Source organism: Phyllosticta citribraziliensis (genome assembly GCF_038025025.1).
Source record: "Phyllosticta citribraziliensis strain CPC 17464 chromosome Unknown J3D65scaffold_7, whole genome shotgun sequence".
NCBI lineage: Eukaryota > Fungi > Ascomycota > Dothideomycetes > Botryosphaeriales > Phyllostictaceae > Phyllosticta > Phyllosticta citribraziliensis.
In genome coordinates, this window is record NW_027117344.1 from 1,585,196 (window position 1) to 1,610,471 (window position 25,276).

Here is a 25,276-nt window from a genome sequence, read left to right on the forward strand (position 1 = left end):
GAACGGACCCTGGTCTGTCGAGCGTGCAGCATACATACATACGTCCGTACATACATGACATGTACGAATGCATTCATCATGTAGGAGAGCCATCGTTTCTTGACGACTACTTACTCAGTGAGTGCCCACTTACCAACTGACTCGCCCACTCTTTTCTCTCTCCATCTGCACGTGTAATCTCCTTGGCCGCTTGTATGCATGATGCATCAGATCCAGATGAAAAGGCAGCACAGAGATCGAAGGCGGTGAGGTGAGGCAGTGCTGAGGGATGGATGCAGCCAGCGGTGCGGCGCGAAGTGGTCGGCGGGGACGGCCGTCAGACGTGGGTGACCGGTCACTTGGTGACGGACCGCCGAGCGGCCCGGCAGGGAGAGAAGGGAGGAAGAAAGAGGAAGGATTCGCACAGGGGCGGACGCCTGTTGGGCAGGGCAAGACGCTGCGGTGTGTCTGGGATGCGTTGTTGGATGCCCATAGGCGTGTATCGAGGAAGGATTTTTGTGCAGAGCAGAGCAGGCCAGGGCATGACTAGCGGCGGAAGCGGCTTGCTGGATCAGAGCACCAGAGGCACTGTGCTCTGCTGCCATTCCCTGGGGTCTCAGCGGGAGACAACCATGGCCAGGGGGTTGTCCTGCCGTCCACGCGGGGGCCACGGCTGTGTTTGAACAAGGACGATGTGTTCGATTGACGTGCCAGGTTGCGAAGCGAAGGGGGAAGGAGACGACTTGCCAGGAGGATCTTTCAATCCTGAGCAAATTGGTGGTCCATCATCTGCTGCCAATCGTTTCGGGGCAAGAGAGTCACGGAGTAGAGATGGACGCATCCGTCCGCCTGTTGGAAGCGAGGAAGGACGACGAATCGGAAATTTGACCCCAGCACTCGCATCCCACGCGAGCGACGGACTCAACGTCGACGGTCTGGAGTCGAAGTGCGTCGATCCGAGATGATGCACTCGACAAAGGCGGACAGCAGTCGCACCCCTGGAACGGCACAAACACCTCGTAAAGAAACCAGAAGCGAAAAGAAGAAAAGAAAAGAAAGAACAGCCCAGCAAAGGATGAAAGACGCTGCCCTCGTTAGCTGTGAGATCTCACTGCCCGATGCATTCAGGAACCCGCTATTTCATGCAGCTAGCCATCTACCGGATCCCGTGAGAAAGGTTCGAGGTGGAGACTGACAGGCGGGAAGAAGCAACCCCTTTCACGTGACCTGCGGGCGACGACGAAATCTTCACACCGCCACGATGAAAAAACTTCCATCCTCCTCCTCCTCCTTTGCGCCCTACTGCTGGTCTCCACTGAGGAGCTCCTAGCGTCCGTGGATCGCCCGTCGGAAGGCGCATCCCCGCCAGACCGCCTTTTGCTGTTTGCGAGGGTTCCCGTTTGCAGCAAACCGGCGTGTTCAAAGGCAGACGGCCAGCCAACCAGAAGCCGGACTAGGAGCAGGATTGCAGAATCGACATTCTATTTTTTCACTTGTTTGCCGGTTTGGGCGCGTGGCGGGTTAGCGCCGGCGGTGGATGTGCGGTCCTCGTGAGAATGATGTGTTGTTTGACTCGCCATGGCCAATGACGACGGCGACGGCAGGTGGAGGAGGGTGGACTCGTCCAGCGAGCAGTGGTGGACCTGACTGGTGTCGTCCGTAGGGCAAGCGCTCTCTTTTTTCAGAACTGTTCCATTGTCCCGTGGATGTGACAAATCCATCTTGACCACGAGGGGGCTGGGACTAGTCGCCGGCCACGAGGGATTGCCGTGAATCATGAGGTGGGTGATTGACCGGCGAGGAGCAAACGTCGGATCATTGTTTGCGTGCTTGACCGCCCGTTTGGCTGCTGGACGTTGAACCAGAGTTATGAAGGGTCTGACGAGGGGATTCTGCAAACGCGCTTGAGCGACAGCATACCTGCAGCCGGCTCAGCGGACGTGAGATGCCGCACGCATGTTGTCGTAGCAGGGCCTCGAAAAAGTTGCAGCAGAGCAACGGCACCGTAGCAGCGGCAGCAAAAGTTTGGACGACAGGGCCGGGCAGGGCGAGAGAAGAAGTGCAAGGGCAGCGCAAAGGCTGGCGGGCAAGCAAAGAAAACACAAGGGCAGCCAAGGCCCAACGACCAAAAGTCAAAAGCCTAAAGCCTATCCGTCCCGCTGCCGCACCGCACCACTCTATCGCATGCAGGTACAGATGGGCGATGATGTCGATGCCGATGCGACGTGCGACGCGATGCGATGCGTTGACTTTTTGCCGGCGGCAAATGTGCTGCGGGTCGTCAATAGCGCCAGCACCAATGGAGCAAGCAACAACTTCAACCCGAGCAATATCCACAGTCCAGAACCACCGGTACTCAGACAGACACAGATTGCTACATTGCAGCAGAAAGAAAAAAACAGAGGCGCAGCAGTCGGTCCTTCACCGCGACCGGCCCGCAACCCAAAAAATTCCAACCATCTTTCTCGTCGCGCGTGGCGTGCCCTCGCCCAACCACCACATCAAACTTACCTGCATGATGGAATCTCAAACCTCTCCAGTAGTTCATCACGACTTCATTGTTTTGCCGCTTCACATGCGCCCTCTCCCCACCTCCAGGAGTGCCCGCCTAATCCCACGAGACGGAAGCCCATCCGTTCGCCGACCGACCCGTCCGCCCGCCCGTCCGACCGTCGGGCATGCGAGGTACCAGAGCGGAGCGGGCAGCGGGCCGCACGTTAGGCTAAAGCAAGGTAGAGCTGTAGGTAGCAGACGACGAGCGAGCGAGCACGCCAGCAGAGGAGACAAGCTTCATTCGCGTCATTTCGCTCCGCCGACTTGCAATATCAAAAGAACTAGGGCCGGGCCAGGGTCCGGGAGGTTGCCGACGGAAGATGCACTTGTTTTCTTTTCCTTTGCAGAGTTTGTCATGATTGGGTTTGCGGATGAAGAGAGTCAAGGCAGACCTGCACGGCACTGGGAGGAGGTGATGCAAGCGACGTCATGGTGGAGGGGCGGGGAGGCGCGAAGCTAGAAAGTTTGGTCCAGGATGTGCCGTCGTGCGAGAGGAGCACGGATTCATGAGCGCGAAGAAATGAGGTTGAGTACTAATCCCTGACGATTGTGAGAGGAACTACCGAACCAAGTAGGTTGGCAAGGTGGTATGTATGTTGCAGCAGTGACGTTAAGGGGGGGGACAGGGAAACAGATGGATGCCCCTGGCACGCGTGCAATGCATAATGGTCAAACCGGTCTTTGATATCCAGCACAAACCGGCATTAGTGTCTGTATGGCGTAGAGCATCCAGGTCTTTCGGCCAGAAGCCCAGCCTGCCAACAGCCATGGAGTTAGTTGTTTGTTTACTTCCTATGTACCATCTTCCCCACCACCTACCCCTCACCCCGTGCCTTCATCACCTAGTCACCTACCTACGCCACACAACGCATTGCATTGCAATGCAACCTCGAATGGTTTCTACAGCTGCTTGCATCATGCAGATCTCGCAGTCCAGTCCAATATTCCCGTCAGTCCAGCCAGCCAGCCGCCGCTCCAACCTCCTGCAACCGCCAACATCCCCCGTCCCAAAACACCCCACCGCATACCACGCATCCCCACCACCAGCCCCCATTCGGTCCAACGGTCAAAATGGTCCACACGCACACGCACACGACCGACTGCGCAGCGCCTCGATCATGCGTGACGCAACCCCTGTCCGCCGCATGGATGCAGTGATGCAAGCCCGTTGTGTGTCCGTGCCGGCCGTTGAATGGCCGCTGTGCTTCCCTTGGGCGTCGCGTCGTGGCCCCGCCCCGCCACACCTCGCACAGCCACGTTGCCAGCTGTCCTTCGCCTGCTCTGCTGTGCGCCGCGCCGCCCGCGCCGCGCACGGCAGCAGTTGCAAACTCGTACCGTCGCGTCGTATCGCATGTAACGTATGCCAGTCTGGATCTTGAGCAAGTCGAAAGCTGCCGAGGCCGTCTGGCGAGGTAGCCCGGATGGACGCGCTGGGCGGCGCGGCGCGACGCGCGGTAGGCGGGGAGGGAGAGGACGCGCAAAACGCGAAAATCAAGCCCTTGCGTGCTGTGCTACCCGCCGTCGACAAAACAAAAATGCAGGCACAGGCATCAAAAGGTGGTCGAAAGTTTTGTAGGAAAGCAAGGAAGGCAGATTGATTGCTATGTACTTTTCTGCTTGTCCAAGTGCCTGTCCGTCTCTTCACCATCTTCAGACCTCTCTTTCTCTCTTGATCCTTTTTGTACATGTCCTTCCCCTTTCCTGCAAAGCCTGGCTGCTCTCTGGCAACGAAGCGAGTGTCCTTTCCCACGCTATGCTTGAGCGACCCATATTCCATCCATCAAACTCCGGAGCGCTGGCTGTATAATAGTAAAGCGCATCCTCAGCGCCACTATGATAAAAAGTAGAAAGAAGGATAAGAAATGAAAAACTAATGGGGGTATAAAAGTCTCGACTCTTTTCCGAGCAAAAATTCAAAAGCGCAACAGAGCAAAGCAGGCTTTACGTACCACCACCTCGAACTTGTGTCTTCTTCGGCCAAAGCATTGCGCAAGCGACAGTCTGACGAGAAATAGCAAGCGTAAGTCCGTAGCAAGTATCGAACCAAACGTTTAAGAAAGCAAGAAAGCATCAGCAAAAAAACAAAGGCTCGCTCATTTTAGTGAGAGCCTCTCGGCCTCTGTGCGTTGCCGTCTATGTAAGAAGAAACGCAAGGAAAAGTTGGGAACTGTGGGGGGATCGGTGCAGCAAAGGGGAATGTGTGTGCAGCGTGGCGGTGGGGACGAACTAGGTACAGTACAAAAGTGTGGTGTTTTGATACAGATGCAACGGTGGCGGGTGGGTGGGTGGTGGTGATAGAATTTATCGCAACCAGCTGCTCGCTATGCCGCCAACGAAATGAACAGACTCCATCTTTTAGAAAAGGAGACAAGGAAACAAGGGAAAGAAGAAAACAGCAACAAACTTGGCTCACCTCGCTCTTTTTTGGTCGAGGGCCACGTGGTTGGGGTATGAAGCGAAATTTGAAGCAAAAACGACAGATGAAAAAAAAAAAAAACCCCCCCCCAAAATCCTGAAGATTCCCACTTCTTGCTTTGATGAAAACCTTGCCGAATCTCTCAAAACACCGACGAAAAAAAAGAAGAGGCTATGCTGTCTCGCTTTCGAATAGACCCAAGCCATGGAAATCAGGGAAGCAAACAAAGGAAATATTCCTCGCGTCGACGAGGCAAAGGAAGGCTGTCCGCAGACAAGGCCCGAGATGATCGAGCCGACCAGGTCAGTCGCTGGTGAGAATATCGAACTTGAGCCGCCGAGTAAACACCGATTTGCCTGAGACGCCTGCCGCGGTTCCGTTCCTGCCGGACTTGGTCGTCGCCGCCACGAACCCCAAAGACTCCGATCCGATAACATTGACACTCGCCCGTGGGCTACTTGGTCGATCCAAATTACAATTAGTCGTAGGAGATGGAAAATAGACAAGGAGAATGTTGGGAGCGGCCGTCAGATTCACCGATAGGCCGATTGCGCGGCAAAGATACTTGCGGCCGCAGAAGCAGCCCACTCGCTTTGCTCCTCGGGTGGCGTCGGCCAGGAGTGCTCATGATTTTGCGACTGGCGTTTCGCAATGTCAACCGGTTTCGAAGGGGTGGTATAGGTGGCGCTGCCGAAGCCGACGTTGCGGTTGGCCGACGGAGAAGGTGTCAGGTAAGATCCGGCGGGGAAATCGGCGACGGAGGGCTGCAGAGGAGGACGGACGTTTTCTTGCGGGGTGCTCGTAGGACCGTCGCGTCGCGCGAGCCGGCGGGAGGCGCGGTGGGCGTTTTTTAGAGCTTCATCCAGGAGCTCCTCTTCTTCGTTTGGTGTCTCGTACCGCTGGTTGGCGTTTGTCGACTGCTGAAGCGCGCGGCGAGTCCTGCTAGAGACCGGTCCTTTTCCATCGCCTCCATGGGGCAAGGAGTGGTGTCTCTTAAGCATTGGATTGGTGGCCACACGAGAAGAGGGTTTTGAGACGCTACCGGCTGGTGAAAGACCTTCCAAACTATGGCGCACATGCTGAATGGCCCTGTCCATCTCGGCGGAGTCCGGCTGCGGCACGCCTGTGGGGTTGCTGGTCGGGGCGGGCGGCGGGTCGACGTTCATCGATTGACGGTTGCTGTAGCCCCAAGCTAAACATCCAGCGCTTGCTTCGAAGTCGTGGTCGGCGGGGGAGGGAGGCGCTTGGTACCGACCTGAAAGTCGCCTCGCGCGCTTGCGTAGGTGCGAAAAGAAACCTTCCTTGAGGGGGTTGGATGGCGAGGCAGGTCCGTTTCCGTTGAGGGCCCGTTCGGCTTCTGCGCGGTGCATGTCTGCGTAGTGGTTACCGTGAAGCGACAGCTGGCGGCCAATCTTTCTCGAGGCCTTTTCCTCGACGGGCTTCGGGGTTGCCTGGGCTGTGACTGCATCGGAAAAAGGTGAGATTGGCCGAATGGAAGGTAGTATTGGCATGGGCGCACCTGTGACACCGTTTGTCCAAGTTGCCCGCTTAGCGGCATCCGCCCTCTTCCTCGACATGAGCGTCGCGTCAGACGTGTTGGACGGCTGCGGCGAAGGCTGCGGCGAGATTGGCTTGGGGACGCTCGTGTGCTGAGGAACGGCGGGAGCGCTGTCACGGGCGACCAACGACTTGCGGAACCACGAAGAGGTTTTGGACGTCAGGCTGGGCGAGTCGCTGTCCTTGGCCGAGGCGTTGGTGCTGAGGTCCGAGTGCTTGCGGCCCAGAAAGCGCGAAGCGGACGACTTGGGACGGAGCGGGTCGACGGCATCCGTGAAGAACTCGTGGCACAGGGCCTGCGTCGACGTGGGGCGGTGCTTGGGATCCCACATCAAACACCATGTCACAAAGTGCGCCAAGCTCGCCGGCCACTCGGGCGACTGCAAAATCGTGTCCATGGCGTGCGGGGCCATCTGCAACACTCGTTAGTCTGGCTCCGCAAGAATCGGCCATCCGGCGGGAGTACCTTGGGGAACGAAAAACCAAGCTTTTGCGCCAACCTGATGCCGTCCTTCCATTCACCACCTCCAACCCTGGCACCGTGCTTGTTCACCCAGCTGCCGGGGCTGCCCATGATCTCGCACACGCGCCAGACCTGGTCGACCTCGTTGCCGCCGGGGAAGAGCGGCTTCAGCGTGGCGATTTCAACGGCCATGGCGCCAACGGCCCAAATGTCGACGGGTGCAGAGTACTCGCCTGCGCGGAGGAGGACCTCAGGGGCGCGGTACCAGCGCGTCGACACGTAGGTCGTGTAAGGGAGCTTGGAATGCGTTTCCCTGGCTAGGCCAAAATCGGCAATTTTGATGGTGTACAAGGGCGGCGTGGAAGGAGGAGTAACGAGGGACGAGTAGCGCTTGAATGCATTGCCAGTGTCGGGAGCCGAGGTCGAGACCAGAATGTTTTCGGGCTTGATGTCGCGGTGGAAAAAGTGGTTTTCGTGAATGTGCTCGAGACCAGAGATGATTTGGAACAGGACGCTCTTGACGGTGGAGCAGTCTAACCTCTTGTGGTCGCGGGCCTTCATGAGCTGGTAGAGGTTGCCGTCCATGTACTCCATGGCAATGTGCAGCTTCTTGCTCATCGGGTCAAGAAAGATGTCGAGAGCGGGAACGAGGTGAGGGTGGTTGGGTAACGAGCGGAGGAAGATGACTTCTCTCAGCTCCAGGCACTGGTTGAAGTTGTCGAAGCTCTTCTTCATCGTCTTGATGGCGACCTGGACGTCGTCAGTGGGAGTGTTGCGACCGAGCAGGCCAATGCCGTACCAAAGTTCCCCTCCGCGCGAGGTGAGCGCCTGCGCTCCGCACACGTGCAAGCGAGACGCTGCCAAAGCTGCCATCGCCGACGTCCTTGAGAACCTCGAACTTGTCTTCAAGGCAGACAGCTCCGTGAGACCCCGAGGACCAACCCCGAAACGACGTGTCGTAAGCAACCGTCATGACGAGAGTGCTTGCGAACGATGGAGTGGTGGTTGTGACGGAGAGAAGGGGCGGTGGGTTGCTTGGTGTCGTCAGCAAGGAAGGACGGCGGAAAGTCGGACGAGCTAGTACCCACCGAATGAGGAAAAGGGCGGGTGAGTGAAGGAGAGGAGTAGTAATGGGGAGGTTGATGAGGTATCCTATTGAATTGCTATGCTCATTGCAAGACTGGATTGGACGAGGTGGTTGGGTGGTGGATAGGTGGTGAGAATGGCGGCGGGGAGGGCAAGGTAGGCAGGGGGAGCGAGAAGGAGGGGATCAGGGTCCAGTTGGCAATTGACAGAAGAGAGCGAGAGAGGGCGAGAAGAGAGAGGTGGTTTGGAAAAGGGCTTGCAAGCTAACGTGGAGACTGTCCAGGACCACGGTAGGCGGGAGGCGTGCCGGATGGCCGGTTCGTTTTAATCGATCAAAAGGAGCAGCGGCTGCTTCTAGCGTTCGGGCGACTTGGGGGTGGTGGTGGTCGGGGCGTCGCGAGGGCAGAAGGGACGATCTTCGCAATAGGAGCTGTTCGGTGATTTTGGGAGAGTTCAGCCGACGGGCGGTGGTGTTCGACGAGGTTTCTGGAAGTCGTCGGGGCGGCGTGACAATCTCGGGCGGAGTTTTGAGGATGGGTGGTTTGTGAAAGGGCCCCACAGTCGGCACGCACACAACGGGTTTGCGACTCAGGCCCGTCTGGAATAAGAATAATGCACAGAGAGGGGCCGTCTCGAGCGGTGGGTGAGCTGGCTGGCCAACGCGTGGAGCTGAGGACCAGAACAGACCAGACCAGACCAACGAGTGACGGGCAGCGAGAACGAGGCGAGGCGGTGAAGGCGGCCTGGCAATAGCAGAGGCCGTAGTGACGATAGCGCCGAGCGTGGCTGGCTGCAACTATCTACCACTTGTCCAGGCGGATGATGGTCTTTGACGGGCGCGGACGCTGCTGTGCCATTCCCGGGGGCTGGGGAGGGGATGCGCTGAGGGCGGAGAGCGGCGGAGGGATGAGAGACGGGAGGGGGAGGGGATGAGAAGCAAGCGAGAGAAAGAGGGAAAGGCAGATGTGCTGGCTGGTGTGAGGACAGGAAGACCAGAAGGACTGGAGCTGTAGCTGGAGCAGGAGCTGGAGCTGGAGCTGGAGAGCTGGAAGGGCAGGCTCAGGCTCAGGCTCAGGCTCAGACTCGAAGTCAAGAGCCGGAAGGGCGCGACCGGGTGGTCCCGTGAAGGTCATTTCCGTCTTGGGCCACTTTATGCGTGCGGTGCGGTGCGGTGCGGTGCTGTGCTTGGTTTGACTGCCCGGCTTCACGTTCCCCTTCCCTTTCTTTCCCTTTCGCTGTGCGCATTGGCGGCTGTTGTTTGTTTTTGCTGGCCGCCTCCGCTTTGCTGCAGCACGCGGCCTGGTCGCGAGCTCACCGTCTTTCGTGCCCGTTTCCCACGCAAGCAAAGCAGCGAGGGGACGGCCATGGCAAGCAAGTCATGGGGAGCCACGTTGTCGACAGGGAAGCCCTCTTGTCGCCCCCTTTTCAGTGTCGCCGCGGCAGCGGGAAATGAGTGCTGCGCGCCCCCTGTACCGACACCTCGACTCTGACTAAACCTGCCGTAGGTAATCCCCGTCCTCTGACGTATGGCCGTTTCCTCCATGATTCGACTGGCAAGCCGCAGCCAGTTCACGTCGTTTGGCGCTGGCTGTGCGTTGCGCTGGGTGGGTGCAATACCTACCTGGGAGTATTCAGCTGACCTAAGCATCACCCACCGGTCGTGGTTGCTATTCTCGGCAATATTGTTTGTTCCATGAGCAGAGTCCATTGGTCAATCATTTTTCATCACCGGCCATTGTCAACCCAAGCATCAAGCATCAAGCTCAGGCTCAGGCTCAGGCTCAGGCTCAGGCTCAACAGGACCGCCAGGAGACCGCCCGACCGCTCCTCCACCCTCGCTTGCGTCTACGCTCTTTTCATCTTGTAAGAGGTGATGCTATCGCCTGTCGCTTGCCCCTGCGCGCGCCCGGCTGCGGACGGCTGCGGATCATGGCCTCGCCCTCCCGCCCCTCGTTCTCACCACTCAGATTCGTCGTCCTCTCCGATGCCTGGTCGGTCGACTGTCCGCCCCAAAACAAACACCATCCTCATGGTTCCTTCACCGTTTCATCTGCATCAAGCGTTGCATCCCGTCTTGACAGGCTCTCTCAGACGTCCCCGACCCGCCGCCGACCAGGCCCCGCAACACGTCTCCCTGGTCGTCTATGCGATCCGTGATTGACTCAAATGTCCATCCACGCGTTATTGCCATGGCCACTCCCAATATCCTCGTCCCAATTTGGCGACGCCTTCGATAGTGTCTTCGTCCCGGCGTGAAGCCCGCCTGCTTGCTCTCTTCCAACTTTCTGTCAACAAGACAAAAGTCTTGCTCATGTTGCTCCTGGAGCTACGGCTCTGACGTAGTCGGCTCTTCCCCAAACCATCCTCCTCGTGTTCCCTGCTCGCCGATTCATCAGATCAACAACACTCTACCTGACATGGCGCCAATTCCAAACGGGAACATGAACTCGATGCTTTTGCTGTTCCCCCACAAGGCCTGCCGGGAAATACACACACAGTCTCATGGCCGTATGCCATGGCATGAAATATGACGGCCGTAGCCATACAACACGTCTCCTGCAATCTCGGACAAGACGACAAGACGAGAGAACGCTGCGCGTGTCGGCTGCGCCTCTTTGTTTCTCCCTTTTCCTCCGCCGCCTTCTTCACCACTCACGTTTCTCCGTCTCAGACAGGTTCCAGCCGCAATCCCAGCCCAACGCCTGGGTGCAACTTGTACGAGTCCACCCGAGATGCTGCCCTGTGTTGCACCGTGAACCTGCATCCCTTCAGCTCCTGTCCGTCATCATCGTCATCTTCATCATCTCCGTTGGTCGTGTTCGACATTGCAGGGAACCGGGCGATAATCACTGAAAAAGAATTGGTGTGCCCCTACCCGCCTCGTCCCCATTCCTCGCTCACCACATATTTCTGGCGATTCAACATCACATCAGCAACTTCAGCATTTCCTGGTGCCCTGTTGCTCGCTGTCGCACTCGTAGTAGTGTGCCATCTAGTTCAATTGCCCTGCCTTGCGCGCCTGGCCCTCTCCGCTGCATTTTACCTGATGATGGACGCGGGATCGTCACCCGTCGCGCCCGGGGGCCCATCCATCCTCGCGCCGGACCGACAGTCTGACAGCCGTTGCAAGAGAAGCGACAGCGTCCATCCCAGACAAGCTGTGCTTTTTTCCCGCCTCAACCTTGCCCCGTCTCGCCTCCACCTCACGCGATTTGCTACTGGCGCCTGGATTACTTTTTCCTCCATCTCCAGAAAAGCTCCCACATTCCCGCGGCGCGTCCCGTCACGTTTGCCTACCATCAATTTCCAGTCGTCGGCTTCGTGTTAAAATGAAGAACGCAGCCAGAACCGCATGCGTGTACACTTTCGCGCCCACCCGTGCTGTCGGGCCCGGACCACCATCTCCGCAGACGGCGCCCCTGTCGAAAAAGAAAGCAGCTGCGCGGGAAAACGGTTGGGTGCACAAGCGCACCCGCTGCTCGGTGAAGAGGGGGGACGTGTGGGCGGCAAAAGCAAAATGAACATCAAGGCGGCCTGGGGAACGTGCCTGTCTCGCCCTGTGCTCCTAAGAGAGATGAGAGCGGCTGTCCGTGGGTTACCGGCGGCAGGGCGCGCAGCTTGTGCGACATGCGACCTCAAATCAGGCAGCCAAGTGAGGTCAGCTTCACGACCTGACGACAGTTCCGACCAAGTTGCTGCGTGTACGACTTTCGTAGGAGCGGACACTAAGCTACATCTGCTCAGAACTGGAAAATGAAAGCAATGGCTGGAAGTTGACGGCGGCAGAGGTACGAGTGCGACGTTGGTGGTGAGAAGGAACCGACAGACTGGGAAAAAGCAACACCAAGCTAAGACAGCTCCGGACCTCGCTCGAGCTTGCACCCGCCGCGCCACCAAAAGCCACCGCGGCTGCCACGCATGCATAACGTAGGTAGGGGGCGGGCAACGAGTGGACGACGGCGGCTAGAGGCAGACTAGACGGACGGCGCCTCTGTGTTTCGGCGCTGCAGTGCCGTTCACCTCTCACTGGGTTGTTGCCGCCGCCTTCATCACGTCCTCCGCTTGATGACTTGTTCTCCGGCTGCCGCTGGAGAAATAATGTGCCGTGTGGCGCGGCTCGACGCGACGACGAGATGAGTCGCGTCGTCGTCTGCTGCACCCTTTCATTCCTCGCTTCCTGGACTGACTGGTCAACCGAGCACCATCAGCGAAGCGCCCATTGATCACCCTTTGTCAAGTCCTATTTTTCCTTTCTGTCACCTGCGTCTCCTTACAGCGTTACACGAATCAAAACCAGGGCCAGACAGAGGAATCAACGGAGATGGCATCCGTCATCCGTCTATTCACTCATCACACGCCCCAGACACTCTACCCGCCAAACACCATGCCCATGCCGGCAGCACGTACATACATCTCATCAGATCAGATAAGCAAAACAAACTGACGGCCCGTCCATCTTCTATGCAAGACACACCATCGGCAGACGGATGGCCTGGCTAGCGCTACCTAGCGCCCAGCTAGCGCGTCGACAAGTCACCAACGCTGGCCAGGAGTGCCTCTTCAACAACTCAACTCGTCTTTGCCAAGTGCCTTACGAGCTAGTGCCCAAAGAAGTAATTTCTCATGCTGCATGTCCTGGGCTGGTCCTTGTTTGCGCTGTGTTTCTAAAGAAAGACGACGTGCTATGCGTTGCGGTGGAAGGGACAGGTAACTACCTTGGCGTTGCATATGGGCACGAGTGCTTGTTTTGCGCCGGGCTCGAGAGAGCTGTTCTTGGCTGAGGAGTTGGACGGTCGATGCGACGGAACTGCCGTTTGCTGACGCTGACGGCTCATCGCCGTGCCTCCCTTCTCTGAACAGATCGTGATGATCGTCGAGGCTGACACTGATTCACTCTTTGCAAGGTTGACTTAAACATGCTAGTCATCCCGCGTGGCCTGGAATCCATCTCAGGAAAGGTCGACGCGCTCACGTTTTGGTCTAAATTCCATTTTGGGAACTCTTAAGGCTCGCGGTCGTATCTGAGTGCGAGCAGCAGTAAGCCATCCAAAAAGACTCGAAACTGGCAAGCAGACAATGTCATGCTTTTCCAACCACGCAGTTGTTTGCCAGCAGACGGTAAAGGTGAAAGGATCATTCAAAGCAGCTAATTTCCAGTACCGCAGAAGAAAAACGCAGTATGGAATTCTCATGGCCTGTGATGCAGACCTTCAACACCATATTCTACTCTCTGGCGCCTCAGCGTCGCAGCCTTCCTATACCACCCCAACTTCAGCAGAGCAACTCTTTTTTCCATCATCAAACCCTCATGTCAATAGGCTGCGCCACTCACAACCTCAGTTGCACTTTGCCATCCATCACCACCACACTCACAGTCTATCGTCAACACTGTCGACTTCGCTTTTCGTTCGGTGCCCCGGAACCCGCCCAGCGTTGCGTGCTTTGCGTGGACCCATTCAGCCCAGCCCACCTCATCTCGAGCTTTGCGGCCGACCGGTGGCTCAACGAAAGTCGGCGTCTGCATCTGCGACGGCGACGGCGACGGCGACGACGACCCGCCAGTCTGGACCTGACGGGCAAAGAGACAAAACTGGACCCAGGTCGTTGGGTGCGCTAACAGCAATGCGGGCTGATTGACTAGAGAGCTAGCCGTATTGTGACTGGGCAGATGCGCAGACACCCTCGACGGGACTGCGCTACTCCAAACCAAAGGTAAGCGAGGCGAGCAGGTTAGTAGCTTGCGTGGTGGCGTATCGATAGAGCTTGCTGCTTCTGCCACCACAAAAAACACAATGCCCTTTGCCTGCGCAATTCCTACTCATACCCGAGCGCCACTGCTCTATCCCCGTTGGGGCGGTAGCGTGAGGGAAGCACCGACGCTCTCTGCTAGAGCATTCTTAAATCTGGGGTAGTGGCTGACGGTCTGGACACGCTTGATGGTACCAATACGGGTACATTGCGCGTCCAGAGTGGACGTTGACAGGTGCGTTGGTGTTGTTGTGATGGGAGCCGAGAGTTATGGCGCTTGAGAGACTTGAGGTGGTGGTGGAGGGTTCGGCTCTTCGAACGGCCTGTGGAGTATTCAGAACCTCACCATTGCGGTGCTTCCTCATCGCCACTGTTTTTGTTCCCTTTTCCATCGTTCTCCTCACCTGTAATGTCCTCCGCTCCATTCGTTTCTCGAGTCCGGCACACGCGCAGCCAGCCTGTCTTTCAACCTCAACCCTCAACAACCTCGAGGCTTCAGGTCGGCTCTTTCCCTCCTTCGAGCGACGTCACGCTACTCCGCACACCACATGGTAGCGTACCGCGTCGGCTCGCCCTCGAGAGAGCTCGGACCGTTGCGCTGACCGGACCGTCCAGCGAGCTACACGCCTCATCTCGGCTGCGGAGCTGCTGCTCTCGCTTTTTTGTTCAGTGCGCCATCCATCCATCCATCCGGTGGGTGGTGGTGTGTGCTGGGCGGACGGACCGGGCGCTATTGGCGGGATGGATTCATCGATCCATCTGCGAAAGCGATGTATCCGTGGGAGTCTTGAGGTCTTCGTCCGTTGCGCGTGCGGGCTCGAAGCGATTGGAGTGAGGGTGAGGATGAGTGGAGGCGACTTGCGGAGCTGTTTGCGCACAGTGGAGAAAAGGCTGAGAGGACCGGCCGCAGCGATTCTGGTGTTGCATCGCGCGGTGGCGGCGAAGTTGTTGAATTTTTGTGTTCATTCGGGTGGCGTTGCAGTATGGGGTTGGTGCAGTAGGAGGTAAGTCGGAGAGGGCAGTGGCGTCCGGTTGTTCTTTCTCTGGTGTCCCCGATTCGAATGTTTTGATGGAAAGAACGCGTCTCGATGTCCTCGACTGGATTGCGGTTCAGGGACGCTGTTGATTCCTACGATTGCAATTAGAGCGAGCAAGCGAACGAAGAGAATGTTTGGTTCGGACAGGATTGAAGCTTCCGTGAGTCAAATTCACTACACCTCAGGCCTGATATCTTGAATGAGTCTTTGGCCAAACACTTGAGTCGCCAAGTAGGAGAACTGGCATTTGGTGGCTCATCTCATAGCAACTACGTCGTCATTGATTTGTTTTGCACTTTTCCTTGCTGTAGGAATGGGACCTACTTGTCTCAAGCGTCACTTCGGAATTCGCCAAACATCTCCCGACAAACAAAGCAAAGGGATTCTACTCAAACATTGTAATCGACCGGCCGTCCTGGGGCAACATCAGACTGCTTGTTCTGTGAGACCTTGTTGCAAAACTTTGTTCTCATGAACACTAGATAGAAGTACATTGAATGCCAACTTAGTTCACCACTGCTTCCAAGGGCTATGCGATCTAGAGCTTTTCGTAAGCCAGAGAAGTCTGGTGGTCTTATAAAGTTTTTCCAAGGTGTCAATATTCACGGCGGATAGCTATTTTGCTTGCATTTCCAATGCCGAAAAAGGAGAAGCGAAACACAAGTCAATTTCGATACCAGAAAGCCAAGCTCCTGCAAAAACCAGAGGGCCCATAAGGAAGATCGACTGCCACGAACAGACCCGTCGTAGCATGGTCCGCAATGTTGTTTGAGCCCTGTCTACATGATGTGAATATTTGGAGGTGGAAGAGGAGGGCATGGTCTTACGAGCAATGAGGTCCGGACTGAAAAATGACAGAGAAACCCTGCGTGGTCACTCGAGGTCTTTTCTTGAATTTTCAAACAGCACCTTTGACTTTGAGCAATCTTTTGGATCACTTATAACTTTCTTCTGTGTTACGATGCTTTTTGACCCAAGAATGTTGCCACACTGGATGCAGAAATAAACGAGACTCCCAGGGTCTAGATGCAGCAGTACTTGGATGCTCCCCAAGTAACATTGCAGTAGTACATGAATGCTTCGTAAGCATAGCTATAATAGCAGATCAATGCTCCCTGAAGGCACTCACCTTGCTAGGAGGTCTGAGGCATTACGTTCGACACCCACTTTAGTGCAACAATTAAGGACGTGGTCGATTTTTGTAGTGATGCGGCGTAGCAAACTATCTAGACCTTTTGGAGGTGTGATGATCACTTCTAAAGCCTCGAGGATGAGATCTTCATCACGCTCGAAGGTGGTAATGAGGGCATGTCGTGAAGGAACAGGAAATGTTATGAACTGATAACGGGCGAGAAACACGACTGTGTCAGGGGAGAGCTTTCACTTGGATCGCGTGCTCTGGTCAGACGTGTGACTTCGCTTGACGCCCGGCTATGGCGAGAGCTGGTCCGGGTGGGTACGAGGGAATCTCATGCAAGAGAAGAAACTTAGACGGCACTGACGCAAGAAAGACAAATTTGACAAAAATTGTTGCAAGTGCTTCCAAAACGCCAGACCCAAACTTTTGTCCTCATGAATGGTGTAAGTAAGAATGTAGTGTCCACGAAAGCCCAAACTCAAGCGGAGACGCCATTCGTTTGCGCCTCGACAGCCTCTCCATTCACTTTGTCCGCCTGTTCGGCGTCAACGCCATTCTCCATCACAGCATCTTTCCCATCCCCTGCCTTCTCTCCCGTAACCTGCTTCTTCTTCAACACCGCCACACCCTCCACGTGGCCCGTCTGTGGGAAAAAGTCGAATCCCCGCACACTCTCAATCTCGTACACACCGACTCCAGTTCCGAATCCACCGTCCACACCCTCCATGCCGCCAACCAGCACACCCACATCTCTTGCCTGCGTGTGCACGTTACAGCTGACGTACACCACGCGGGCAGGTCCGTACGCCAACAACTGCTTCAAGAAGCTATCGTCGCAACCCTTGCGGGGCGGGTCAATGACGACGACCGTCTCGGCAGCGGGAAACGTGATTTTGGCAAACAGCGCAGCAGCGTCGGCGGCGATGAAGGAGGCGTGGTCTTCGGCAAGGTTGTTAAGCCGGGCGTTTTTGTTGGCCGATTCGATGGACGATGCAGCGATGTCGATGCCGAGCGACTTTTTAAACATTTGCGACAGGGTGATTGTAAAGAGGCCAGAGCCCGAGTAGGCGTCAATGAGATGCTTGATCGGGGGATCGGTCGGGTTTGGAGAGGCTGGGAGGATGTGGTCGCGAATGAATTTCGTGAAGGGGGGAAGGATGCTGTTGTTGTTTTGGAAAAAGGCACCAGCGGGATTCTCGAATTGGAAATCATCAATGTACTCAGTCGAGCGGCCTTTGTTGTCTGTCACACAAGTCTTTTCGTGAAAGTGTGATCCGCGGTCTTCGAGGATGGCGTCATCGCGTGGCTGTGGTGCTGGATCCTTGGGCAGGCGTGTGGTGCTCTCGCGCAGTAGCAGTGTGGCGCCTTTGGTGTATTTGTCGAGTTCAGCAGCTACGCGTTGCCGTTCACGTTTCATGCCCATCCGTACAGCATCGGTACCAATGGGACAGTCTTCAATGTCAATGGTGTGGCGAGTTCCCTTCTTCATGAAGCCAATCGGCGGGACTTCTTGAAACTTTTTGACAATGCCATTCCGACGGTCGCTGCGTTTCTGACCAGGTGGGCCGTCAAAGTGAGGCGTCAGTTTCGTCCGATAGCCGTAGTGAAGAGGCGAGCCAATGGTCTCGCCGATTTCTGGAACCAAATGTGGCGCTAGGTTGGAGAAGTTGCGATAGGCCTTGTCGACAATGGTCCTCTTGTGCGCTAGTTGATGTTCATACGGCAGCATTTGGAATTGACACCCAGAGCAACTCGAGAAGTAGCCACAGTTTATGAGCGAATCGTCTCTCAAGTGTCCCGGCGTAACAACTTTGACAAAGTCTGCCATAGTGTAGCCTTCGACAAAGTGCTTGATCACCTTGGCTTTGACAACGTCTCCTGGAGTAGTAAAGGGAACCACATAGACCTGCTTGGAGTCTGGCAGGGTGGCGAGGCCATCGCCGGTGGACGAAATTTCAGAGACGGTGACCTCGATTTCGGTGAAGGGCGCTGGCAGCTTGTCGGTGGATTCTGCACCATTCTCGACCGCGGCCTGCGGCTTGTCTAGGCTGAGTCTTTTCAAAAGAGCGCGCACATCGTGCATCAGAACTTCCTCGTGGCTACCCTCGCTCTTGAGCACGGTATTTTGCTGCTGCTTTTGCTTCTTGTTCTTGAACTTGTAATTTTGGCCGCTCTTGAAAGGTCTCTTCTTGCCATGGCCCTCGATAGAAGCCACATTCGCTGCGGTGGAAGCCATGCTGTACCTTGAGCGCGCGATGAAGCTGAGACCGGGAGGCTGGAGAATTCGCGGTATACCGAGCCTTGAAAAGGCGTTCATGGACTGTCAAAAAGTTGAGTAGTGCGCAGCGTCAGCCCTTTCGAGGGCAAAGTGATTGGCGCGCAGAGTCGCGCGGCGAGCCGGGGCTGACTCGCGCACCCATTTTTTCGACCATCGGCGCGCCAAGACCAACTGCTCCGACGAGATCCAACATCTTGCGTCGTCTGTCCCAAGCGCATCCGCAACGCCAATTCGCCGCTCACTGCTCTATCAACACCGCCCCCGGGCACTGAAAACCGCAGACGGTCGCCATGAGCGTCTGCCGCCCCGCACGATGCCTCTTCACCCGGGCCTCCACGTTGGCCTCAAGGCCATGCGCGGCCGCCGCCGCTGTTGAGTGCAGCTCCAAATCGCACTCGCGCAGCTTCCACGCCTCGCCCGCGCACGCCAAGAAGAACAAGTCTCCATTTCCTTCCATCAAGGCCTCGGAAATGAAGCGCCTACAAGAGATGGCCGAGAAGGAATCCCCCACGTACAGCGCACGCGAGAAGGAGCTGTTGAAGCGTAAATACACGCCGGAGCAAATGGCGGCCATTGAGGCCGGAGAGGAGGCAATCGATCCTGTAGACCTCTTATGGCATGGCAGAGACCGCACAGGAGACGCAATGGCTCTCAAGTACCGAGACGAGCTTACCAAGGTGCAACCGCTGCTCGACCACAAACCTCAAGCCGAGCTGGACCCCTTTGCAAATTACGAAGTGCGACCAAAGTCGGAGGATGAGATGGTGGAGGACCTGGCAAAATTCTATGTGAGGGAGCACAAGCGGGTCGAGTCGCTAGGCTTGGAAGACGAAAGTCCGGCAGCAGAAGAGGAGGGCAAGGGATTCCAGATTCGGCATTTGGAGATGCTGACGAGCCCGCGCACATTCATGCATGCCGAAAGCGAGGAGGGATACAAAGCACTAGAGGACGAAAGATTCAGCGTCATGGCGCCCGAAATGCGCAAGTTGACAGAACTCGAGGGCAGAGACGACTCGGAGGGAATCAAGTTGAAGGAGTCGGAAGAAGAAGAGGGTGCCGTCGACCCCGAGGAGCAGGGTAGGCAACGTATCAGGCTGGCGACGGGATTATCAGACGAGGAGGTCAGGCGTCTGCGCGTCAAGGTCTTGATCAGCCGTCGCGTGGTCAACCAAACGCGTTTGGGCAAGATTGCAAGCATGTACTATCTGACCATTTGCGGCAACGGTGACGGCTTGCTGGGCATTGGCGAGGGTAAAAGCACCGAGCCCATGGACGGTCGTCGGCAGAGCATTCTGGCTGCTGTCAAGAGCATGAAGCCCATTCAACGCTACGAGAACCGCACCATTTTTGGCAACATCGAGGGCAAGGTCGGCGCTGTGGAGCTCCAGCTGATGACGAGACCACCTGGTATGTATCCATATACCACGGACCTTTTTGTCTTTAAGCTGACATGATCATAGGTTTCGGTCTCCGCTGCCAGCCCCTCATCTTCGAAATGGCACGCGCAGCAGGTATCCACGACCTTGCGGCTCGCGTGGGACGGTCACGCAACAAGATGAACACGATCAAAGCGGCGTACGAGGCGCTGCTTGGCCAGAAGCTTCCCGAGGATATTGCGCGGGCACGCGGCCGCAAGATGGTTGATGTACGCAAGGTATACTATGCTGGTAGGGTATATTAGGCTCGGCTGTTTGCATGCAGAGAGGAGAGAAAAGGTGAGAGAGCGAGCGGTGACAGGGGGCAAGGAAATCTAACTCGTCTCGGAGGACGAAGCGTGTCATCTGGCATAGCGAGATGTGTAAGAAATATGAGAGCGAGCATGAGAAGACGCGTCAATAGATGTATTCTATGCAGTATACAGACCAAATTCTGTCTCAAAAGATTACCGCCTGATAGAAGAATTATTATCTGGAATTTCTACCTGGCTTACGCATGTGATGGTGAAGCTTGACAGCCGAGCCTTTGCGCAGCAATTGCCAACCGCCGATGGCACACCGAAACAAAACATGAAGCCAAAGGCAGGAAAGGAAGCCAAAGAGTAGCGGTGAGATAGCAGAACTGTAACTGTTTGAAAATGGCCAGTGGCTGGCGTCGAGAAGCTGTCGAAATATTTGAGCGGTCTTGAGTTGTAGAACGGTTAAACAACGGTTACTGAGGAGTTAACGGTTAGATTAGCAAACCGGATGGCAAACCGATGGCTCCGATGGTCCTCAATCGAAGCCCTGCGTTTGAAGTTGTGCTGCCAGACGCTGATTGGCTAGATGGTCCCACGGGCGAGCAATGATTGGCTGATCTGCCCAACTCCCCTTTCTACAAAAGGCAGTAAATCAGGGTCCTCTCTCTCTTTTGCTCTGCAGACAGCTAGCAGAGCAAGCACCCTCCGCTACACCAAAGACGCACAAGAAAGACGCCAGGTACCTCTAACGCACAAGAAAGATGCCAGGTACCCATAATGCCCAACAAAGCAGCCAGCCACACAAGAGAGCTTGGCAGAGACGGTCTTTGGTTTCTGCATTGTCCAACCCCACGTGCACGCGACACCCACGCTGCACCGCCTTCTCCTGTCCCTGGGTAGATCCTCCTCTCAGCTCTGCATCGTCCGGCGGTCGGTGGCGAGGGAGCAGCGGCAACGGAGAAGGCTGCAAAGATGAAGCTAAAGTAGTCGGTGCATGGCTTGCACGTGTGCTGTCACTTGTCCATAAGGTATGCGCCAAGCGGTAGCAGCAGCTTACTTGGTAGCATTCGGGGACCAAGAAAGCTGCTTACCAATTGCGCATATGCGGAGCAGAGGAAGCGTGGGTGGCTCCAGTCTGCATTGACGGAGACAAAGGCACTGACGCAATGCTCTAACTACTTACGCAGCCAGGCGTGGGCTGGCTGCACCGGTGTCGCGGCATGTCGTTTTTGCTCAGTGCATGTAGCAGTGGTGATGATGACGACGCAGGCCGTCGCAATCATCTCACCTCACCTCAGCTCAGAGCCAGCCGCTCCAACTGTTTGGAAGACATACGACGGACTCACAGAAGGCCGGAGCGCCGAAGACAGATGCGGAACGACCAAAGCAAAACGACGTCAGACGAAAAAAAGGTGAGGTGAGCACAGCTGCAACAGTCGTCGCGTCGCGCATCGCAAATGCCAATTTGAGAGCCTCTCGCTCGCCTTGGTGTGCCATTATGATTAATGGACAATCAAGAATTGAATTAATCAGCAAGCTGAGCGGCAAAAGAGAGGTTGACTTGTTCGCGGACGAAGACGCCGCCGCCGCCACCGGCAAGTTGTGAGGACGACATCCGGCGGAGCGAAGCAGCAAGGCATGCAAGCCGACGAGCGGGTCATGAAACAGTCCCGTCGGCCGTCGGAGCGCGTCTCACTCTCACTCGAGGAAAGGAAGGCCTTTTTTTTGTTGCGGCGCTCACGCGCACGCGCACGGTCTAAGGTACGAGCAAGGATTGAGGACTGGTTGGGTCGGACGTCTCTCGCTCGGTGGGTGAGTGAGCTGCCGCTTTGTCAAAAGTGTCGCTGCTTTGCACAGCCTCCGGTTGACAGCCTCACATCTCGGGCGCCTCCCGGCCTGTGGCCTTTGCACCGGGATGGCCGAATCTGTGTGGGTATGCCGTGGCACTTCATGCCGGCGGCTGTGTGTGCGGGATGCGCTGGTGGGAGAGGTGGTGGGATGGAGGGTGCAGATGTGAGGTGAAGTAGCGTCCGGGTGGTGGAGACTATGTTAGCTTAGCTTGAGCGGAGATGCATTGATACATGTATCGAGGGTATCTAGGCCAGCAATGTAGCGGGCGGATGGAATAGCTTAATTGGCCGGTGAGGTGGGTGGTGGGTGGTGGGTGAAGTCCAGGGGGCGACATTCTGCCGATGAGTGGCTATGGCTGAGGCCGCAAACGGGGTCGCTTGCGTGCTTCTCCTGGGGCTGGGAGGCCGGGGGCTGGGGCTCGGATAGTTGGATTGGGCTGGATGTAGCTGTACAGTACAGCGACGGGCCGAGGAATACCTCAGGTCAGTGACTGTGTAAGGTACATGTAGACATGGCTCGTTTCTGTTTTGTTTCTGCTGGGCCGGATATGGTCGCGGGTCTATTTCCGCTGGAGGGAGACGAGACGCGGCGACGCATCGGACGCCGGAAACTGGAGGTGGAACACGCTGTCTGTGCGTGAGGTGAGGTGGTTTGTAGGTAGGTTGGCGATGCGTCTTCACGTTGACGTGTTGTACGGGACCTGCTTCCCTTCTGCATCTGGATCCAAACAACAGAATCCTTCGAGTCGCTGCAGAAAAACAGCCAGCCAGGCCAGACCAGGCCAGGCCGCTGCACCTCATAGGCATGCTGAGAGGTCCAGTCGTGACCGGGTGGCAGCCGCGCCAAGGCCTGGGACCAGTCAGTCCTTATCCCCACCTTGGGCCGATCGCATACCCTACCCACCCACCCACGGCCACTGCCGCGACGCCTACCGCATTCCAACCAACTCCATCCTCCGCTGTCCCAAGACCAACCCGCCCGCAGTCCTTCTCCCTCAGCATCACCACCACCGCTTCTCCACACTCACCTCCTCCGCACAACACCTCTCCTTGTGACTCCCTCGAGAGCCCCTGCAGACTGCCCCCGATCCACTTGCGCTCTTTCCTTTCTGCTGCTCCACCGTACTACCTTGCTAGAGCCAGAGACATGGCTCTGTGAGCTCGCCTTCTTTCCGCCTCCGGCTCGCTGATCAATTCTCTCCTGCTGCTCGCTGAAAAAGCCCGCCCTCTGCCGCCTCCACTCCTCGGCCCGTCCCTCGCGTCCCTCCCATGACGCAGCTCTTTAGCTCCTCGTCGGGCCACTCGACCGCCAACATGGGCAGCAGCGAGAAGCGCGCCTTTACCGGCGTCCCCATCTCCACCAATAAGCAGGTCAATGGCTCCAACAGCCAGGTCTCGCAAAAGATCAAAAACTTCTTCCGCATCAACACGGGGAGCAAGGACAGCCTCGACAACGGCAAGCACTCTGGCGACGGCGGCTCGTCAAAAGACAACCGCTCCACCTTTCGCCAGTCGCGATTCCTGCCTCACATTGGCCGCAACCGCAGCACCACCGTCGCCAGCGAGGGCAACCCGCTCGATGAAGGCATGAGCCCCACGGCCCACGCCAATCCCTACTTTATCCACCAAGGCCCGCCCGCAATCAGGCATCACAACGATGGCAGTGTGCCGCCTTCGCCACCAGACACTCCCCCTATGCCAACCACCAAAGTTGAGGATGTCGACGGTGCCGGTGACAAGGCGACGACGGCCGGCAAGGAGGAGTTAGCGCGCAAACTGCGCCGCGTCGCCTCGGCGCCGAACGCCCAGGGCATGTTCAAGAGCGGCGACGGCTCTCGCCCTCAAACAGCCGAGCTAGGCAAAGAACCACTCGTCCAGCACGGCAACAGCTCCACCCTTTCCATGGTCGAGACGTTAAGCGACAGCTCCCACCTCGGCGTCCCCTCGCAAGACGGCGGCATCCCGTCTGCGGGCCAGATCCGCAACAGCGTCGCGTTTAGGAGGACTTACAGCTCGAATTCGATAAAAGTGCGAAACGTCGAGGTCGGTCCGGGAAGCTTTGACAAGATCAAGTTGATCGGCAAGGGCGACGTGGGCAAAGTCTACCTGGTGCGAGAGAAGAAGTCGAATCGGTTATATGCCATGAAAGGTGGGACGACACACCCATCTTTCGAACTTTACTGACAGTCGTAGTCTTGAGCAAAAAGGAAATGATCAAGAGGAACAAGATCAAGCGTGCGCTCGCCGAGCAAGAGATTTTGGCAACCAGCAACCACCCCTTCATTGTCACCCTGTACCACTCGTTCCAATCAGAAGACCATCTTTACCTCTGCATGGAGTACTGCAGCGGCGGCGAATTCTTCCGCGCGCTGCAGACTCGTCCAAACAAATGCGTCGACGAGGACGCCGCACGATTCTATGCCGCAGAAGTCACGGCTGCGCTCGAATACCTGCACCTCATGGGCTTCATCTACCGCGACCTGAAGCCAGAAAGTGAGTACATAGCCTAAATTGCCATGCTGTGGCTGACCTGTTAGACATTCTTCTCCACCAATCCGGTCACATAATGTTATCAGACTTCGATCTCTCCAAGCAGTCCGACCCCGGCGGAAGGCCGACCATGATCCTCGGTAACAAAGGGTCTTCGTCGAGCAACCTGCCCGCAATTGACACCAAGTCTTGCATTGCAAACTTCCGCACTAATTCATTTGTTGGCACCGAGGAGTACATTGCGCCCGAAGTAATCAAGGGATGTGGCCACACCAGCGCCGTCGATTGGTGGACCCTTGGTATCCTGGTTTACGAGATGCTTTACGGCACAACGCCGTTCAAGGGCAAGAACCGCAATGCGACGTTTGCCAACATCCTGAGAGATGAGGTGCCTTTTCCCGAGGGCTCTGGCGCCCCGCAAGTTTCCAAGTAAGATGTCCTTGGCACCAACCCAACCCCCCAGCCCTGCTGACCCAACCTCCCACAGCCTCTGCAAATCGCTCATCCGCAAGCTTCTCATCAAAGATGAGATGCGGCGCTTGGGCTCGCGCGCCGGTGCGTCGGACGTCAAGGGACACCCATTTTTCCGGACAACGCAGTGGGCATTGCTGCGTCACATGAAGCCACCCATAATCCCGCATCAAGGGCGTGGCATTGACACGATTAACTTTCGCAATGTCAAAGAGTCGCATTCGGTCGACATTAGTGCCGCCAAAGTCAAGGGTGTGCCGCTGGACAGTGGGCTGGCCACTCCTGGCTCGGATCCGATGCCGGATCCATTCGAGGAATTCAACAGCGTCACATTGCACCACGACGGGGACGAATTCCACCGGCAGCAAGCAAATGGCAACCAGGAGAGGTAGTCAGCATTTTGGACGCGAGGTAGAATTGTGACGGCTTTTGAGGCCTAAAAGGTCGTGTGAAGAATGCCATCCGAGCGGGCACTAGTCTGAATCCAACTAACGTTGACGAGCCGGGCCCGTGGCGAACAGTCGCCGGGCACACG

The 25,276-nt window shown here is 56.6% G+C and overlaps 6 protein-coding genes across 6 annotated transcripts; 2 read left to right on the forward strand and 4 right to left on the reverse strand.

Moving 5' to 3' along the window:
• Window positions 1-3,560: 3,560 nt before the first annotated feature.
• Window positions 3,561-4,410, reverse strand: J3D65DRAFT_627975 (uncharacterized protein). Its single transcript, XM_066800588.1, has one exon. The coding sequence runs from the start codon at window positions 4,307-4,309 to the stop codon at window positions 3,599-3,601; it is 711 nt and encodes a 236-aa protein (XP_066654681.1). The 5' UTR covers window positions 4,310-4,410; the 3' UTR covers window positions 3,561-3,598.
• Window positions 4,411-5,481: 1,071 nt separating this feature from the next.
• Window positions 5,482-7,941, reverse strand: J3D65DRAFT_554328 (serine/threonine-protein kinase MAK; the record flags this gene model as incomplete). The annotated part of the gene is made up of 3 exons (XM_066797177.1): window positions 5,482-6,918; window positions 6,972-7,718; window positions 7,768-7,941. 3 exons carry the CDS (start codon window positions 7,939-7,941, stop codon window positions 5,482-5,484), a joined length of 2,358 nt encoding a protein of 785 aa, XP_066654682.1.
• Window positions 7,942-16,276: 8,335 nt separating this feature from the next.
• J3D65DRAFT_627986 (S-adenosyl-L-methionine-dependent methyltransferase) lies at window positions 16,277-18,363 on the reverse strand. Its single transcript, XM_066800589.1, has one exon. The coding sequence runs from the start codon at window positions 18,292-18,294 to the stop codon at window positions 16,456-16,458; it is 1,839 nt and encodes a 612-aa protein (XP_066654683.1). The 5' UTR covers window positions 18,295-18,363; the 3' UTR covers window positions 16,277-16,455.
• A 78-nt stretch (window positions 18,364-18,441) lies between these two features.
• On the forward strand, window positions 18,442-20,167 carry J3D65DRAFT_627987 (mitochondrial 37S ribosomal protein uS5m). The gene is made up of 2 exons (XM_066800590.1): window positions 18,442-19,662; window positions 19,716-20,167. Exons 1-2 carry the CDS (start codon window positions 18,546-18,548, stop codon window positions 19,934-19,936), a joined length of 1,338 nt encoding a protein of 445 aa, XP_066654684.1. The 5' UTR covers window positions 18,442-18,545; the 3' UTR covers window positions 19,937-20,167.
• On the reverse strand, window positions 19,938-20,881 carry J3D65DRAFT_627990 (uncharacterized protein). The gene is made up of 2 exons (XM_066800591.1): window positions 20,685-20,881; window positions 19,938-20,406 (listed from the first exon to the last, which is right to left on the reverse strand). The coding sequence occupies exons 1-2, from the start codon at window positions 20,768-20,770 to the stop codon at window positions 20,160-20,162; spliced, it is 333 nt and encodes a 110-aa protein (XP_066654685.1). The 5' UTR covers window positions 20,771-20,881; the 3' UTR covers window positions 19,938-20,159.
• A 2,213-nt stretch (window positions 20,882-23,094) lies between these two features.
• J3D65DRAFT_646430 (serine/threonine-protein kinase-like protein nrc-2) lies at window positions 23,095-25,133 on the forward strand (the record flags this gene model as incomplete). Its single annotated transcript, XM_066802277.1, has 4 exons — window positions 23,095-23,929; window positions 23,974-24,273; window positions 24,318-24,699; window positions 24,758-25,133. 4 exons carry the CDS (start codon window positions 23,095-23,097, stop codon window positions 25,131-25,133), a joined length of 1,893 nt encoding a protein of 630 aa, XP_066654686.1.
• Between the last annotated feature and the right edge of the window lie 143 nt (window positions 25,134-25,276).

Coding starts and splice junctions, on each gene's coding strand:
- J3D65DRAFT_627986 (XM_066800589.1), bottom strand. CDS start 18,294: ATGAACGCCTTTTCAAGGCTCGGTATACCGCGAATTCTCCAGCCTCCC.
- J3D65DRAFT_627975 (XM_066800588.1), bottom strand. CDS start 4,309: ATGGAATATGGGTCGCTCAAGCATAGCGTGGGAAAGGACACTCGCTTC.
- J3D65DRAFT_627987 (XM_066800590.1), top strand. CDS start 18,546: ATGAGCGTCTGCCGCCCCGCACGATGCCTCTTCACCCGGGCCTCCACG. Junction 19,663..19,715: donor GCTGATGACGAGACCACCTG/GTATGTATCCAT, acceptor ACATGATCATAG/GTTTCGGTCTCCGCTGCCAG.
- J3D65DRAFT_627990 (XM_066800591.1), bottom strand. CDS start 20,770: ATGCAGAAACCAAAGACCGTCTCTGCCAAGCTCTCTTGTGTGGCTGGC. Junction 20,407..20,684: donor GGGTACCTGGCATCTTTCTT/GTGCGTTAGAGG, acceptor TTAACTCCTCAG/TAACCGTTGTTTAACCGTTC.